At 38.8% G+C, this 19617-nt stretch overlaps 1 protein-coding gene across 1 annotated transcript; it reads left to right on the top strand.

Annotated features, from left to right (window-relative positions):
* The first annotated feature begins 9130 nt into the window (after positions 1-9130).
* Positions 9131-17688, top strand: LOC111645260 (transmembrane protein 26). The gene is made up of 6 exons (XM_023394379.2): positions 9131-9477; positions 10343-10439; positions 10713-10790; positions 13284-13492; positions 13722-13801; positions 15951-17688. Exons 1-6 carry the CDS (start codon positions 9290-9292, stop codon positions 16244-16246), a joined length of 948 nt encoding a protein of 315 aa, XP_023250147.1. The 5' UTR covers positions 9131-9289; the 3' UTR covers positions 16247-17688.
* Positions 17689-19617: the final 1929 nt, after the last annotated feature.

The raw sequence follows: 19617 nt of genomic DNA, 5'->3' as shown, positions 1-19617 counted from the left end.
AAGAAAACCACTCACTATATGAATATTCTTTGTTTCATTTTCAAAAAGCTGTGACACCAAACTGCTCTTACTGCTGCTAATGTGTGTTGACCGTCTGCATGAGTGAGCAAAGACGGCTGGAAAATCTTTCACAAAGGTAGGCACAAAAAGGGCCTTGTTATGGGAAATAAAAGAAAAACTGGCGGACACTTGCTTATTTGTTGCCTATAGCAGAAACACACAATGGCTGGATAAGTGGTAAAGCGTTAGTTTCTCTCAGCACAGGTGTTCCACATTCCACATAATGAGGCAGCCTCAGCAGGGAGCCACAAATGTGGTTGGAAAGCCACCTCAAAATGGAGAGCTGGGGTTACAGTTTGAACCACAGCAAAGCAATACAAAAGCCATTAAAATAGCATATTCCTACATAATTGTGACCATATGTTGACATGTCTGAATGATGAATATGAATTCTAATTAGAATAATCTTTAAAATATAATTAACCATTTAAGTTGCCACAGAGCTGCAGGTAGGAAATCCACAGATAGACAGCTGCAGAGATAAATTCAAATCAAAACTTTGATGGTCCCACAGAAAGCGTGGGAGTAAGTAAGTATTATATTGTATAAGTATCAACAAAAGAAACTTTTTTTTTTAAAATTATGAGCACCATTGCGAAAATGTCTGTTTTATAGCTTTAGATTATTACAAACTGAATTTTTTATTTTATTTTTTGGCATGAAGATATTTGAAACTGTAACCTTGGCTTCAGATAAATGTTATGGAGTAAGAGTAGACAGCAGACGTAAGTACAAGTATCTAAAATATAAATGTACTATTTCAATGATAGTTCAAGAATCTAAAAATTGTACATAAGTACAGTAGCCTACTTCAGTAGATATACGTAGTTACGATGTGAACTGTGTAAAACATGCTCTACCAAAGAAGAGAAAATCATTAAAGGGTAAAAAGAAAACACCTAAAAACTTCACATTTTAGCCTACTACATTAATTATCTAATAAAGTTTTGGAAATACCCCTAGAGCGCAAATCAGACTTCTTCAGCAGCATTGGGCAGAAAGGGGATGTATACTTATATGAACATGGCCAAACATCATTTCTACATACAGTGAAAGCCCTCAAGGTGACGTGAGGATCCACATTTCTAATCAAACTGTCAGGCATCGTGGAAATCTACATGACTAAAGCAAGAAAGCTTCAGAGAAATTAAGGCAACACACTCTATCTCATACTCATTCCACATGCGCAATTGCATTACCCAGTGGATATCCATCTATCATCAATGGAAAGCCCTGGGACATTAAAAATCCATCAAGTAAATTTGTCCACGGGAACACGTTTCAATAGTAACTTTACACCTGCGTCTTTGTGCTGCTGTAATCACATGACAATGCCTCTCGTCTGCAGCATGACTTTAGGAAAGGTAAGAGGAGATCTGAGTGATGTCGCCGGGCTAATTTTAGCCTCTTAGACTCATTATAACACGGTGTTACATTTCTCTCTATTCAATCACATACGAGTCCACCTACAGTGGACAGCACAGGCACAAGAAATCCAATTAGTTTATGGAAAGGATCACTTTTAATCAGGACTTAAGTTCAACATGTTCGTCTGGAGGCTATTTGAGATGATTTCTGTGTGTATTAGCAGGTGTCAGCCACTGTACTGTAGGCTGAATATTAACTGACTTAGCTCATAAATATCTGTGATGCAGTGATATCTTCAGAACATCAAAGGCGCTACCGCATGCAGTGAACTGTGTGGATTATTACTGTTCACAGCAGAATAGAAAGCCTCTTGAAATAATAAAAAAAAAACATTTCTCTCTTTTTCTTCTTATCTAATATCACACTCGTTTATCTGAGCTACCATACCTCATCATGTTTTATGCATAATATACAGTTTCCACAATCCACTTTTTCAATTACATTATTCAACATTGAGGTGCCTCATTTCAAACAAACCATCCATTGTATCCATTCATTGCTGTGGCTATTGATCATACTTAATATCATATATTATATGTGTGTTAAGCCTAGTAATTCATAAGGCAAACACTGGTTGGCTCAGACTGAATAACTGCCATGACAATGAACTAATTGCCTGCAAAACACAATTTCACATTCATGGGCCACTATTACAGCTGAATTGTTTGATAATGTCAAGTGAGTCATTTTATTAAGCGCCACACAAATGTAATCATGCGGCAGGGCAACGTGAATTCGAGTGTATATAAGTGTTAACATCACTATGGGTTTTGGGTTATTACTGCCGCAGCAAATGTAAATTTGCCTCATTGATGGAAAGTGCTCAGCTGAATCAGAAATGTGCAAACCACAAACAAAATAGGCTGCTTCATTCCATCTGCATCAGGACGCACACACACATACATACACGTACACACAAATGCACAGTCGCATTTTATATCTCCCCATCTGAAACCGGGATTAGAACCATGAATAATGTATTTATGTAAATGTCTGATGGGTATAACTATAAAAGATGAGAGTGATTGAAAAGGCATTTTGTTAGATTGAGTTACAGCTGCCTGCGAGTTATGGATGTTTTCAGTGCAGGCAGTGAAGCGAGCACCACTAAAAACTTAAAAAAATAAAAAAGAAGTCGGTGTCACCTCCACATCTGAGGAAAACATTAATACAGAACCTGATCTAAGCATTTATGATTTGCTCGGTGCGTTTCAAACATCACTCACTTTATTACACCCAGTGGTCAAACTATCATTGACTATGAAGTCACTGAGGACAGTGACCTCAGCATTTACCATCTGTGTAATGCATCACCACTGCCTTTTCTGTCAAACACTGGATTGTTATAAAATAGGCATAAATGTCAGCAGACATCTATAATCAGATTATTCACTGGTGCGTGTCAACCTCCCATCTGGGCTGAGAGTACTGCATGTATTATGTATACGTCAAATAACTGTGTATAGGCAATTACAATGCAGTCATTTAAACAAGCAATTTTCAAGATTTGTCATAAGATATTCTATTTGAATAACAGTTTCAGTTGTAATCTGTGTAATCCCTTTGATATATCTGCAAATCAGGACAAAGCACCCAACCTATTTAAGAATGGAGACGAAAGATAAATTATGAAATATTACTGACAACTGCTGAATTGTTCCATTACAGCAGTGCAGGAGACAAAATACAGTATTTTATTCAGAGCCCAGAGCCTGTGCACACATATTAAAGAAAAAAAAACTCGCAGCATTAATAATTTATCTCATTTTATAAGGCAATTTAGCAGTCACTTGAAGTTGCTATGGTGACAGGGGGGTATTTTGAGACAACTAATGACCTATGCAGAACCCACTCACTGTAAACTTCACTCAAGCTAAATGAGATTGCTGTCTGTGCTGTGTGTGATACATGGCTGAGAACTTAATCCCCACGCTATGCTTGGCCTTTTTCTGCACAGGACAAATTAAGGTTGTTAATATCAATGTAAAACATCTGTGGGCTGTTTACTGTACAGGGAATATGAGCCGAGCAGCAAGTAGCAACCAGCGCTGTGCTGCATAATGGTCTTTTGTTTTGATTGCTAATGCAGAATTCATAACAGTTGTCAGAATAAGGTCCGAAAAAATCCACCGAGTGAAAGGAAAATTAATACTCATGATATGTTTTGAATGTAACTCAATATGTTTCACACTAAATCCCCTTCAATATCGCTTTATTTTTCGGCTTACGTCAAAGATTCCACACTGGGAAAGCTTTGAAGACTCGCTCTGTTCTGAGGCGAATCATATTTGTCCAATAACTGCTTGGCCTGTTGCAGCTGTCGGGGCTGAGACAGAATGAGTCATGTGTTACCCATTTAAGTCCAATTTCTCCCATGCAAATGCCTGACATGTGTGACTCTGCCGAGCCCTAAGTCAAAACAGTATTTTTGAAATGAGGGGAGAGAATCAAGGGCAGAGCTGTGTGACCATTTAGCCACCTGCTTCCCCCCATGACCTGCTCTGCTTAAAGAAAGTTTATATTTGGGGAAACAATCCACTCGTGTTGTTTCTGACGAGGCTTGAAAGCAGGCGCAGCTGCCATGAAATTAAATGAATAAACAACAGGGGAGTGGATTCAGCAGTCTCTCCTTAAAAGGAGCTCTCTTTTGGAAAATATGAGTTATATCCACTGAACTGTGGTAACTGTGCAATGTCAAAACAAAACATTTTTTCATCCCTAAAAATAAATTGACACACTCATTGAGCAATAGCTTCTAATTTTAATAACACCTCATCAGTCTCGCCCCCTCCTCTTTACATAACATGCTGAGCTTTTAGTCCATTGGCAGAAATATCAGCTTGACTAATAAATGTGTGACTTTCAGAGACTGTTTTTGCTCTGCTCCTCCTGGAAGCTGTGGTGTTGAGTGCCACCTGTTGGGTTACAACAGTAATAACACAGAGTGTGGTTAAAGCTGTATTACACAGGATTACAAGGGTAATTTACAGCGTTACATAATAGCTAAGTTATTAATTAGCCAGTCTTGGGAGAGGCGCAGCCGCTGGTCACAAAATGCTGATAAAAGCTGGTCTATAGTTTTGGCTTTTAACTCTCTAAAAATATATTTCCAAAGACAGGTTGCAGACTACAACCTGAAATGCCTCTAATATTTAGCTGGTTCCTGGTGTGCTGTTAATATTACTATTTTGTTGCTTGAAACATCAGTGTTTCTACTTGAATTTTCTTCTCATCATGGTGAAAAAAAAACCTTTTAACACCTGCTCAGGCATGCAACTATTAAACTGTCTGCTAAGGCCAAAGCAAATGAAAATCTCTGAGGGTTAGCAGATTTGTAAGGCGAGATGACTCAACACATCTATTTTACCACAAGGGAAACTCAAGGCTAAATAGGGCTTTAAACCAAGAGCTCATTCATAGAAATATATATTATGTGATGACAACTATGCAAAAATACAGAAATTTGTGTATCTTAAATACTTAGAGTCACAGAATTAAGATATGCACACAACATATAAAGCATATATGATGGTGCCATATATGGATGTGCCAATCATATAAACTGGTTTGGCACTGATTATGGCCAGCTTTACCTATTAGGGGTTCTGTGTCAATTAGTTAGTGAGCACAATGTTCTTTCGAATGAATATCAATATCCAAAACAATTAAGGTCTTAACACAGCTCCGCTCTGCAAGACAGGACCACAACATCAGCTAATAATGAAGAGACCACCTTAGGTGATTTGTAATTTAGTAGGGTAAATTCCCTAACAAATTTGCAGATAACCAAATTACCAAAAACAAAACAAAACAAAAAATTAACACAGTAAACCCAGGGTTTTGGGGGCTGCTGTGGAGCTAGGGCCTCTGGGGGAGTTGCCTGTTTTGCCCAGTTGGTGATCCAGCCTTTGTATTGACAGTATTTACAGCCAGACGTGACCAATTTTTGTCACTGTAATAACAAAACTGTGGCCATGCCAGAGACAAACATTCTAAAAGAATATCAATCGATGAACACGCCATGAAAATAAAAAGATTGTCTCCATCAGGATATTACCTGATGTTGTATTTCCCAGATGTTAACCACAATAACCTCAGACACTAGTCTGATGAACACGAGAGAGCTGAAAATATTTTAAGGGATTTATGTTGATGCTCTCTCTGCTCTGCATCTTGCTGAGTCTCAAAGTTAGAAACTGTGGTGTGCAGTAGGAATGCAAACACAACCAAGTTTAGGTATCATTCTAGTAGAGAAAAATGGAATCAAGCCTCTACATGTTCTTTTCTGTTATGTAAACATAACTTTCACTGAGGCAATTTTGATTGTATGTCTGCCCCCATGAGTTCATCTGATTGTAGTTTTCAATTCTATTTTATATTTAATCATCCATTACAGTTGCTAAGTGATTGTCACCAGCAATATTTCAAACACTGATCTCACAGTACAGATTATTGCACCACTGTGGTCCATTTTACACTCTTCAACATGGCACAGATTATTATTTTTACGCTGATGCAGCAAACAGTGCAGCTCTGTAGTATTGTATCAGTGCTGACTGAAGCAGCAGCATAGAGGGAATCACTGTTCTGTGATCAGTGACCAGAGCCCCTCGGCCATCTCTGTCGTTATCATCCACACAAAGCCAAGAGCTGGGTCTTGAACAGCACCCTCACACATAATCACTGGGTGACGGGGTATGATGTTGGATGGCCTTTCTGTCTTAGTCAACAGAGCAGCATTTGTTTCTGTTTATGACTGTCTTACTACTCACTCTCTGACAGAGTAAGATGGTGGAGTCAAGGGGGAACACTCTTTACTAAAATTGGTTTGATTTTTGTTTCAGTGCAACTTTTTTGTCATTTTTTTTGACATGCTACATAAAAAACACACCTGCTTTCTTGAACTACAATCACTGCCTTGCGGTTTTATGCCTGCCCCAACCAGGCAAGTCGCTGTTTACATCTACGTCCATCCAGACTCATGTGATATGCATACTGAAGACTTTGAAAGAATTCAACAAAAGGTATCAAGTGTATTTTTATCATAATTAGTGTATGAATTCTTGAGTCACAGTGACCTTTAACCTATGACAACCAAATTCTAAATCAATAAATCTTAGAGTCCAAGTGGGCGTTTGTGCCAGATGTAATAAAATTCCTCCCAGGCATTCCTGATATATTACACATATAATAATGGGAAGGGTGTGAGGTCACAGTGACCTTGACCTTTGACCCTTGACCACTGAATTCTAAATCAGTTCATCTTTGAATCAAAGTGAACATTTGTGCCAAATTTGAAGGATGTTCCTGAGATATCATGTTCAAGAGAATGGGACAGGCCGACAACCCGAAAACATAATGCCTCCGTCATCAGCTGTCACCAGTGCAGAAGCATAAAAACTCAACCCACAGTGTTTTCTGACGCAGTGTGTGACACAGCTCTTCTTCTATGCATCTGGATACTCTCTACCCTCCTTTTATTCATAGCCTGAAATTCTCATTGTGATTTCATGTGATCCAAACCCAGTGATGATGACAGACAATTTGGAACAAAGACAGGAAAAGTTTGTCTCCTTTCCAAGGTCACAGGACTTTCTACTGTTTACTCGCTCCTGCACTGGCTGGCCAGACTGATTTGAATATAAATCAACTCAGCATGCAGCCAAGTAGGGCAAAATGACTTGTGAGAGTGTGTACAGTGTGTGTACTGTGTGTGTGTGTGTGTGTGTGTGTTTGTGTGTGTGTATACAGTGTGTGTGTGTGTGTGCGCGCGTGACTGCGTGTAGACTTAGAAACCCAGGGTGGACTTGGTCTAATGTTTTTCCTGCATGGGGAGATAATAAGATATGTGATTAGACTACATGATCATGGTGTTATGTTGGACAAAGTCCTAATGGCCAATGGCAAGAATGAAAGAATCAACTGATTAAAACAACATCATGCGCTTTACATGTTTTTATGTTTTGTTTTTTATATAGCTTTTTATTGTTTTTGTATTGCTTTTCTATGCACGTACGTGTGTGTGTGTATATGGTCTAAATGTTGTGAAAATCTTTTCTTTTTTTCATGTTTGCATAGTAGCTGGAGCATATGAACATAATTCAGGCAATTATGCTTCCATTGGTGGAATTGGTGGAATGTAACTAGGTGCATTTGAACAAGTAGCCTATTGCACTAAAATACAAGTTGGAGGTACTTGTATTTACATTTTCACCATTCTTTATACTTGTACTCGACATGTCAGTCACTTTTTCCTCTACACTAACTTTATTTGACAGCTATAGTTAAAAGTTACATTTCAGATTAAAAGTTTAAAATCTATATAGATCATATAAGTAGGCTATATATCATATATTAGAAAAGTAAATGTGATGACTTTCAATCCTACTTCAGTTCAAAGTCGTAAATTAGTGTTTCCTGGAATTAAAACTGCAGAGGAAGTGCTCTTGATCTTGTTATTCCTGGTGAATGCACAGATGACGTGATACTGCCCTCTCCTGTACAAACAATAGCCTAGGCAGTGATTGCAGTGATGACCGAGAGTGAAACTAAGGTGAACGTGTTTGATTTACGAAGGGAAAATAAACAAACTTCCTATTGTCCTGATGTAACCCTAAAATTCAACATGGATTCTTCTTGATCTGTTGTCTTAAGAGTGTGAATTCTACAATGATGATAAGGGGGGGTCAACTATTTCTCCAGGGTGAAAGCAGTACAGCGTAGGCACATGCTTCAGTGAACTGAGGTGTTGGACACACATGTATTTTAATACTAATCATTGACCCAACAGGTAAAACTCCCGAATTCCTCAGTGATAACAAAGAGGATACCTATTATAAAATACAATGTAAAGTAAAAGACTACTTAACCGCCACACCAAATGAAATAATAAACACTATACTGATGTCAAAATGTACCTCTACAATAACTAATCCTCTGTTGTTTCACTGCTCATGACTGAGCACCAGTGTTTGCTAAAATAAGATCATGTATGACATTTAATATTGGTAATAACATGACAACCTAACATTGGAACTGAAAGTGTGCAGCTAGTTAACATTAGTTAGCTAAACTGTAACTTAAAGCTAAAGTTAGAAACTAGCAAACATTAGTTAGCTAAATTGTAACTTAAAGCTTATGTTAGAAACTAGCTAACATTAGTGTTCATTCATAGATACTTGACACAATCTAATTCAGAAACTCTGAAGGTAAGAAAGTATATTAAACAAGCTAAATAGTCAAGCTAGTGAGGCAGGCAGACCAAACTATAGTCCACTATTGGGGTGTCACAAGATTCTTCCAGATATAGATATGGGAAATATATTGTAGTATTTACAATTACATGTAAGAAGATTATATGAATGTTTCAACCCCCAAACTATTGTTTTTACCTGTTTTGGGGGGGTGGGGGTGTCATTAATGACTGATATAAAGTTGTGGGGTGTGGGGGAATGGACATTTTCGTCTTCTGAAGTTGGGGGGGGGGCATGCCAGAAAAAGCTTGAGACCCTCTGCATGGAGTTTGTGAACGGCTCATGATGACATATACAATTCACCGGAATAAGCTCTGTGGAACTGCAGCTTCCGGAGCTGTGATTTATCCAGCAGCGCCATTACTCTTCACTATCTGATCCCCTGTCAGGAAAAACTAAATGTGACTTTCTCTCTATAGGCGGGGCTTCAACTTTGGGACCCTTCTTCGAAAAACTACATGCAACGCAGCGCAGCAGTCGCTGGTTGAACTTTGACGGATAACGGCAAAGCTACGGTACACTACACTGATCTGCAACCAGCCGCAGTGATGGGTGTGATTAAGTTTACGTGTGCGATCATTACAAGAGCGCTTTTTATCCTGGTCTCCCTGATCGGGGTCTGGAGGGTGACAACGGTGAAGAGTGATCACTACTGGTCCCTGACTGTCCTCTTTCTGCCGCTTGTCATTGAAATGATTATAACTCTGAAGAGGCGAAAGGGAAAAGATTACAAATGGTAAGATGAGGTGCATGCAAATAAGTATTTGTAAATATGTTGTAATATTGTAATTAACAGAATAGCCTACTTGGGTATCCTTGGGGTACTTAACACCTTGAAAGTAAGTTATGTATTTTTTGTGTAAAACTTATCACAACTGTTGGGTTTCAATAAATTTCCTGAGTAGTACATTTAGACATTAAGATTTCGTTATCTCTTCCCTGCCTTCACCCCTTTCCCCAACTCCCCAGATACCCTGCATCCTGCTTGTCCCTCTGCTGCTATTGTTTAACCGCTCCAGGGACAGTGAGGATGGGGTGGTACCCCTTCTACTGCCCCGAGCAGTCTTCCTCCATGGATAAACTTAACCTTTAAACAATATTTCATTCTCTTGATGTGTATAGTTATTTGTTGAATCATTAATATCAGCTTACATTTTAACATCACATGTAATAAAAACCAGTGCGATGTTACACTGCACATTTGTTTCCAAGATAAGCATACACCCACTCACTAAATGTTATCATCCAGTTAAATTATTTAGCCTTACAAGAAACAGATGTTTGTGTGGGAGTATCGTGGTATTCAACTGAAAGCAAAGTGACAATGAAATACACAGCTGTAGGGCTGCAATTGATTAATTTCATTATTGATTAATCTGCCTATTTTTTTTTAGATTAGATTAATATTTTTTAGATTAATCGTTTGGTATATAAAATAAGACAAAAAAGCCCATCACGACTTCCCAGAGTCCAAGGTCCAGTAGTCAAGTAGTCATTCAGCTCTACATAACTGTAATAATCACTAACCAATATTAAATGGAGAATTAATTCTAGGCATCTTCACTTCTTGTGCTGACAAAGCTCTGTTGGTTTTCTTCCAGGTTTTCTCCTCCTATCTTTCTGTTTCTCATCAGTATCATTCCCTCCATCTGGCTCCTGGAGCTCCACCACCGGCACAAAGTCAGCGAACCTGTTGAGGTATTCCACGCCAGAAACAGAAATTCTTATTCACTATGTAACTGCTTAAAACAACAGTTCTCATGTTTTCCAAACACAAAACCTAATGACAGATGTTGGTGGGTGGGAAGGTTGCAAAAACTCCAGCTCTTTGCATATAATTCAATAATTTCTTGATTCCATCATATACTACATTTGCTTTTAAACTTTAAGGTTATGAGTGTTAGCTGCAGTGAAAAGTACAAGTAGCTTGTGAAATTCAGCCTGTAAAAAGCCTCCTTTGTCTCTTTTCAGTGCAAAAAAATCGACTACTCTTACATTCGTAGCGTGGCAAGTCAGAACGAGACCTTGAGAAACCTCACGTACCTGGAGGTAAGAGTGAATGAATGAAAAATTAGTTTGTCTCATATGATATGCCTGCAGAGAACAGAAATTAACAAGAATGAAAACAATGACTCAGATTTTTTTTTTAATCATGTATTTCCTGGAAATCACTAACACTGCAGTTTGGATTATGGACATTATGTAAACAAGAACTCCAACTTCCAACAAAGCAATTGTCACTCACTCGCTTTGGATAAAAGCGTCTGCCAAATGAGTAAATGTAATGTAAAAGCACCAATCTCTCAAGAAACTCTGGGGAAAATTGCTTATGTATCTCACTTTACTGTGATTCTACTGTGATTCAGAGTTCAATCATAGCTGTCTTGTCATCATCATGAGGCTGTCGGGAAGTCAGACTCCAGGAAGTCACTGCCCCAGACATAACCTCCCTGTATACACTGTATATAGTCCTATCACCGTATACTATCACTCATACTCTTGTGTCCATATATCATATATAGGAAATTTCTGTCTTTTTTTTTTTTTTTTAAAGCCAAATGTGAACTCAGGGTTTAACTGTTGCTCTCTAGCTCTTCAATGGCAAAGTTCTGTCTGTAAATCTGATTAGAAGTCAATGTCAGGGTAATATGGGATCCCATAGGACACTTACTTGGTATCCAAGGAGCAGATTTCCAGTTTTGATTGAATTGGGAAGGGATAACTATGAACATCAAGGGATTAAAAGCCGGATGCAGCTGCAGGCCTGAGGAATTCAGAAAGAACTCACCAATGGGCAAGATAAGGGATATTCCCAAGGTACGCTAAGGTACTCCTCTCTTCCTCATCTCTATTTTGAGATAAGGTTATTGCGCAAAATAACAGGATTGATGTGGGGGTCTAAAGAATCTTTAATGCAGCCAGCAAGAAAATCAAATAAAAAGTAATTTGTTGATGGTTGATTTGTTCAAAAGCATTCCTATTTTGCATATAAAATAGGAACCTACAAGAGATTTTAGTTTGATCAGTTTCTCCAGTCAATATTAGAGTTCACAGTTATTTATTTTCCTAATACAATAATAATTTCGGTACAAAGGAATCCTTCATCATGATTCAGATGATGCATGCCATTAGTTGGGTTATTTACATGCTTAAATGCTCCTGTGGAATTGCTTTAAATTTTGAAGTGATACGAGGAGTTTTAACTTAATATATTACAACTGGAAATAACAGGACTAAATATGTGACATGGAGGTGAATATTTCCAGAGATCTGATCGAGGGCAGAAAAACAAGAATTTCAATTTTGCTGTAATTAAGTAAAAAAGTTATGAGTCATTCAGTCACTGAATTAATCAAGACAGTTGTGTAAAGAAGCAAGAAACCATTAAGCTTTATACCTACACTGAATACCACCAGCATAGGGGTGATAAGAGATAGTGTTCCATTGAAGCTGCATGTAGAGAGAAAATAAGAGGACCAAGAATTGACCCCTGAGGAACACCACAGATTAGAGAAGCCAAGTAAAACAACATGTCAGCAATACATACAAAGAATCTGCATTTAAGAAAACTACTCACTGTGCAAGATATCCCAGCCCACTTTCTCAGACAAACTAGTAAAATATTATCATCACAATATCAACAGCAGCACTTAAATCAAGATGAACACAAATGTAACTGTCATTGTGATCTGATGGCAATAGGAGCCGTATTTTTGCTTTGCCTCGGATTAAAACCAGTCTGGAAGTTGGCTTTAGAGATAGACCTAAGAATTAAACCCAGTGCTGCAAAATGTAAAGCAGCATGGTAAGCATTATTCAAACCATTTACCAAGTCATTCAAATGAGAGGGCAGAGACTTGCACTGCAAACTGCCACATATAAAACAACAGACTTCTTCATGTGAGCGAAGCACTAACATCGACATGAAAACTAAAATAAACTACACTCAGTTTGCAACCACAGCAGTAGTAAAGTTGAGGAAATTAGAAAGGTGTGGCAATAGACCACAGTCTAACACACACAGTTTCTACCATTAATAGCAAACATAACAGCCTTAAAAACCAATATGGTCAGTAATAGTGAGAGGAGACCATTTGAAATAAGCTGTTATATAAACCACAGCAAGACCACCACCACACCCATTTAGCCCAGAAGAATTAAAGAGCTAAAATTGGTTGGAAGGTTTTGTGACACGTTAACACATTTTTGGTTTTGGTCTTTTCAGAGGATTTTTTGTCAAAAGAAAAATATAGAACATCACCAGAGACATTCTTTGTATAATGATTTATTGGATATGGACATTTAGCAGACCAAGGTCCACAAATGCTGTAAAAAGTGAGGTTTGAACAGCAAGCATTACCAAGTTAGTATAAACCTCAATGATAACAGAGATATTAAATCTAAACTGATAGAGCGATAATTACCCAAAACAGATAGCACTGCATGAGCTGAGAACTACCTGACTGAAACGATGCAGCCGTCCCAGAACACCTCTTAAATTGTCGACAAAGAAATAACTCTGAATCTCTCTCCCTTGCCCAGAATTTTAAGCAGGGGTTATCAGCTGTCTGTGCCAATGATTGGATCCTGGCTCTTCATCAGATCCTGCTCATCCTCCTCATCGTGGGGAAGTGGCTGCTCCCTCTGGGAGGCGGAGTCACCCGTGACGAGCTCTCACAGCTTCTCCTAATTTTTGTTGGCACGGCGGCAGACATCCTCGAATTTACGAGTGAGACGCTGTCAGATGTCAAGTGGGTGTCTAATCATAGGCTATTGCCTGTTTTTCATTAATATGTTTCAGAGTTTTCTACATTGCATGCATACGAGTATGTTCACACTTTTAGGATTAAGTTACCCAATCTGTGCCCCCATATCCTATCCCTGAAGTGTTGACATGATATCAGTGCATTAACTGAAAAAAAGCAGCATCCCAGCATCATGGGACTGACTTTTACTATATTTTCCATGTGTCTTTTGCAGAGACAATAGTCCTCTGCTGGTTTACATCGTCTTAGCTGTGTGGACTTGGAGTATGTTGCAGTTCCCCCTACATCTGGCGGGTCAGTGTGTGTTTGTGTATTAAACCAACAACTTTTGTGTGCATTATGCAGTTACGGCTGTGTATTGTTGTACATAACCTCCTCCCAGTGTAGGACAATATTAAGGATGTGTTTAGAAATTGTCAAAACATCACTAAAGTCAACAGCATCCACACCAGTGCTGTAAGTAAACAGTGAAAGTCAGTTTAGCGAAAATCACTTGCCCAGCAATGTCAAATTATTAACCCGAAATTTGTGCAGACAAAGTCTCAACTTCACATCTAAACCATTATGGGGAAACCGTTATCAGGTGAATCCCAACTGTGTAGTTTTTCTATGAAACTAACTACATTGAGCACCAAAAACAATGTAAATGTTTCTTCTCATGTCTGAGGGAACAAAGTATAGAGTTTCATGAAAGAAAGAACATTGTAATTGTCACAACTGCAAGCAATTTAACAAGGACACAGGGCCGAAATGCAGACACCAGAGGCAAAAGTTCAGTCATTTACAAACAAAGAGGAACAGAGGCTTGCTTTTCCAATAATGAAAAGGCAGGAATCCAAAGTCCAGCAAACAGGCAAAAGCGTCATATTCAGGTAAGGGAAGCCAAAAAATACACGGAACACAACATGACGCTCTGGCAAGGCACAAAGGAAGAGACTTAGCTGATTGGTTTAATGGGGTGCAGGTGGGGAGAGCTCAGGTGACTGCAGGGCTGATAAGTGGGAACAGGTGTGTGGATGGGCGGGGCAGTCAGGTTAATGGGAATGAGGAGGAAAGTCTGAGGACATCTGGTGTATGGATGAGTAAGGGAAAGTCTGAAAGGGAGAAAAAGTGTCCTGGGAGAAGTGAAATGGGCTGGAGACAGGAGCACAGGGGAACAGAGGAAGCAGATTGTGATATACAGTACGTGAATAATGAGATTAAAATAACGCAATTGTGTTCTTGGAAAAGACAACCCTCAATAATTATTTAAATTATTCATAACCGGATCCTTAATAATTTACAAATGGATGTTAAGATTCTTAATAATGATTCCATTATGGTTGTCTTTACCATCACAATGCATTTAGAGCCCTTAGTACTTCAATGTACAGTGCTCTTGCTCCTATAAATGAAAATGCTTTTCCTTCAGCATGTACAGTGTGTGGATTTGTGTTTGCGTCTACTCATGTGGGTGTTCCTTTGTGTTAGTGTGAGGGTGCGGTCATGTCCATTATGTTTGAATTCCAAGTAAACACAGAAAGTGTTGACATACACGCACAACATGTTCATACATCTTGAGTCTCAAAGTTCATTCTAGTCTAAAAACAGTAGCTGAGAAAAGTTAGGTCCATTTAATAGCTGCCTCAGAGCTTTTGATCATATAACATGGTCTTCATTAGTAGATGGAATTTGTCCACTTCTCACAGAACTGCAGATGTTCACATTTCCATTTTTTCCTGAGCACTTAAAGGAGCCTCTCGCCCATTGTTACCTTAAGCACTAGCTAACGTTAGCTTCAAAATGGAGCACAAAACAAAACGTCTGTTCTTCACAGCCTGTTACTTTGTAGAGTTTATGTGCCTTATCTACAGTATAATGTTACTCATCCCACTACTATCATGTTTATGAGGTTAGGTAAGGATCATCGTTGTCTCAACCCCCTGCCAGACGATATCAGTACAATAACGTTAGTGAAACACATAGCCAGACCTATCTTCACACTCTGTTTTAGTGCTGTGCCAGCACTATACAATCAAACATAGTCTATAGTCTCAAATATAGTTTTTAATCAAACCATAACAGTGTAACTTCAGTTACCTCATCCATCGACATGATGCTGGTCAATCACATTCAGTCTTGTGATTTAATTTCAAACCTCTGTTCTGGGTTAGGCTTTTAAATTCAGGTTAAAACAACTAAAGAAAGAAATGATATCAAATAAAGTATTTTTGTCTCTGCTGTCAAGTTTGTGACTTCAAGTATTAACTTACTGCCAAGCTGGTTGTATGTTACCAGTCCAGACAAAAGGCAGGAAGGAAAAGCTAGTATAAAAAGCAAATGTGCACTGTAACAGATTTCCCCTGCTCTTGACAACTTCCCAAACTTTTCCCCAGTTTCCTCCTTCCATTAACTTTGTCTGTTTTTGTCTCTTTATTTATTTATTTATTTATTTTTTTTAAAGTGGTCACCTCCAAGCCAAGCGGTGAGGGTGAGCAGGGCACCCAGGAGGCTTCCCTCTTGACTAAACACAGTACAGACATATGGAGCATCGTGGAGGCCTTATTCATCCAGGACGGGCCTTTTCTAGTGGTCAGGCTCACCGTCATGACCTACTTCAGCATCTTCCACCAGATGCTGGGTTTCTTCGCCATCAAAAACTTCCTGGTGGTCATACTGAACCTATACAGGTTGGTTGTTATATGCCAAGACTTCAGATCTTCCAGCAGTAGCACCAACATGGACATCGCTCTCCCATGAGTTGAGTGAGCCAGCCCAGGGGGAAGACGGGACAGAGAGATGTTACACCCAATAAGGAAAATAAGGAAATGCTTGCTTTCTGTTTTCTGCTGACAATCTGCTTAGCTTAAATCAATAAGTTGTGAATGATTAATGCTGTTGGGAGCAGAAAACTGTGAGCACCCATTTCCTTACACTTGAAAGGGGATGAAGTTGTCAAGTTCACATTCCACATTTGACTGCCTAGCATTAGACTTGTTTAAAAGCTAGTACTTGTACTCTATTTTTTCACTACGTGAGTGTGTGCATGAACAAGCTGGGCTAAAACCTGGTTTTAGTCATATATGAATAACTGATGAGACATTAAAATAAAGAAAGCATCATATCGAGGACACGGGGAAAAATGAAAACAAAGCAAACAGGAAAAAGGTGTGGGGACACAAGTGAAAAATATCCTTAAATCACATGAACAGATAATACACATTCCTACGCCTGTTAGCACAATACATTGTATGGAAGTAGTCCCAAAGGAGCACAATCTGCTTATCAATGCAGCACCAACAGTAACTGAAGTCTGGCTACTGTTTGAAAAAAAGGACTGGACAGATTCCTAATGGTGTGATGTTTGCCGTTGTGTTGAGCAGAAGTTAGGGCGAGGAGATCAGAAAGAGAGGAAGACACAGAGATACACTAGATGACACAAAGGCACACGAGTGTTGACAGATGCTGAGATTGGAGAACAGTTTTTCTGGTCTTAATCTAGGCAGGAAGTTAAAACTGTGACTGTGAAAACATCCTGTCCTATGGTAGTTGGCTGTTTGAAGAAAAAAAAAAAAAAAAAACTACATATCAGCACTGGATAAGGATTTTGTTTCAGTGAAGTTGACCATGAACTCTTACTATTTTTTTCATATTTAAATGGGCAATAACTCTGGAAGTCAAGTGGGAAAATACCATCTTTCCAAATTTAGACTGATGTTATTTTGAACCTCTTGGATAATTGCCCTTTAAAAATACGAAACGTGCTATTCATAGGTAAAAAATCATTGTATCTTTATTGTTATCGCAACGCAATCCTTTGTACTGTTACTTTTGGCCAACGTGGGCTGCCACTTGTAAGTTTATGACATCCTTTTGTGCAATATCTTTGAAAATAAAGGGACAAAAATGTACTCAGGTAAGCAACTATGTTTAAGTTTAAAACCATGAATTATTGTTGGCTTTATAATGCCAAAAAATCGGTATTATGTATCCCTGGTTTATGTGAAGATGTTTAGAAGACATTCTCTACACAAACTGTGCATTTTAGCATGTTTGTTTTCGTCCTGTTATCTTTTAAAAACATTTTTTTTATCCTAAATATCCCCAAAATTGCATTATATCCAGGGCTGTCAAAGTCCTTTTCCTACCATGTCATAAAATCATTGTTATATATCACAGTCTAATTAAAAGAATCCATACCATTTTAAGTGTTTTTATATTATGTGATATATATATATATATGTGTGTGTGTGTGTGTTAAACTGCTCACCTGACACCAACAACAAGGGCTCACCTTACAACACCAGCTACTTACAATGTTTAAGATAAAATCTGTCTAAAAATGTAATTTCCATTGTGCTGTTAAATATGACCCTCTGTCTCCCCACTGTGGACATCAGAGAATTAGCAGTTGAATTGATAATGTCATGTAGTGACAACTTTTGACAGTGAATCAGTGGCAGACTCTGTTGCCTCATACAAATTTTATCTGAGGTGTTGCATCAGAATCAGTTTTATTTGAATGTAGACAGGTTACAGCAGCTACAGATTGTATCTAACTGTTATTGTCAGTATCGCCTTATCTCTCTGCCATTCAAATTTAAAGACACTGCACAAAACAGGGTTTTTCAAGCAGCAAAATTTGAAATACGGGAAACTGAACCTGCATCATGACCACAGTGACTGGCAGGCCTGTTGATACAAGCAAGAAAATTTGAAAACATTAAAGTTATTGATGTTGTCTGATTTAGGGCTGTCCCAAACGATTATTTTTTAAACGATTAATCTAGCGATTATTTTTTCAATTCGACTAATCTGACGATTATTTTTTTTTATTAACCTAACAGTAATTTTATTGCAATTATTTTCCAGTTAGTTATTTAATATAACAATTTGCCCCGTCCAACATCTTGACTCGCTGCACCGTGGTGTTACCTCTTTATGTGCTCGTGCATGACTGTCGTGCTAGAGAGATATGCCAGATGCACTTTGCAGAGTCTGCAGACTACCGCACTGTTGGTGTCAAGATTAAAGTATTCCCAAACTTTGGAGGACCGTGTGCGAGCCTTTTTTGCCGCGTATTGCTCCACACGCTCCGTCGTACTGCTGGTAGACGCCGCCGTGTTGTTGAAATAGATTACACAGACGCAAATCATTCACGTAGTCAATGACTTCAATTACGTCACCGCGTTGTCCCAGTCCGTGCGCTGCGCTTGTATCCGGGTAAACCAAAGACGATGGATATAAACGGTCCCATTAGAAAGTTCCGGTTTTGTTCTATGAATTTACCCTGTGTGGTTTTACACGACGCGTCGACACTAAAATTCCAGTTCAAATAATTTTTATAGTCGACAACGTCGATTACGTCGGATAATCGTCCCAGCCCTAGTCTGATTCTGTAGAACATAGGACACTGTAGAACGGTGTTGGTTTCTAATCTATACTGGAGCTTTTTAAACCTTGTTAACATGTCCATGTGATGTTTTTTTAAATAATAGGCCTGACTGCCTATTTAAACCCAGGAACTGCAGTGAACCAATGACAGTCTCATTAAACTGATTCAGACAGACAGGGATTCATACGTCATGTATTAGCACGACCACTAACACTGTCAGCCAAGGCCATTTGCCAGCTAACAAACAACATAAACAAATGCTAACTTCGCTAACTGTTCCTATGTGTCTGCTAGTTGCCGAAAGACTGGCTCAAACATGTAGCTGAGTCTATCTGATGTTTCCTCCACTAACTATCTGGACACACACTCCTCTTTCACCGGTCAGCGAAACCTTGTCAATACAGAGAGCAAGAGTTTGCATTAGCACAGCCACTGACACTGTGTCAGCCACTGCCAGTTACAAGCTAACAAACAACATTAACCAATTAACTACACTTACGGTTCTGATACGTCTTCTAGTCGCCAGTTTTGTTGAACAAAAAACTCCTGAAAAACTCTGGCTCTGACTGAAGCTCAAACGTGCCCGAGTCTCTCCCATGATTCCTCCACTGACCATCTTGATAGCAGCCGTGTTTCACCTGTTATCCTCGCGCAAGCAGCGGTGGTGGGCGGGGCAAAAGGCCTGGAATTTCTCAATCAGGAAGTAAGCGTAGTGGGCGGGGTAAGATCTTTCTCA

This window comes from Seriola lalandi, unplaced genomic scaffold (assembly GCF_002814215.2).
Source record: "Seriola lalandi dorsalis isolate HSWRI2012SDOR001 ecotype SW California unplaced genomic scaffold, Sedor1 jcf7180002054948, whole genome shotgun sequence".
In the NCBI taxonomy this organism is placed as follows: Eukaryota; Metazoa; Chordata; class Actinopteri; order Carangiformes; family Carangidae; genus Seriola; species Seriola lalandi.
The sequence above is the reverse complement of the archived record's forward strand: the minus strand, read 5'-3'. Positions and strand labels throughout refer to the sequence as shown.

Bases quoted from the DNA above. Each gene is read 5' to 3' on its own strand.
- LOC111645260 (XM_023394379.2), top strand. From the start codon at position 9,290: ATGGGTGTGATTAAGTTTACGTGTGCGATCATTACAAGAGCGCTTTTT. The intron at 10,440-10,712 runs GTATTCCACGCC...GTCTCTTTTCAG, and splicing joins AAGTCAGCGAACCTGTTGAG to TGCAAAAAAATCGACTACTC. The intron at 10,791-13,283 runs GTAAGAGTGAAT...TCCCTTGCCCAG, and splicing joins GAAACCTCACGTACCTGGAG to AATTTTAAGCAGGGGTTATC.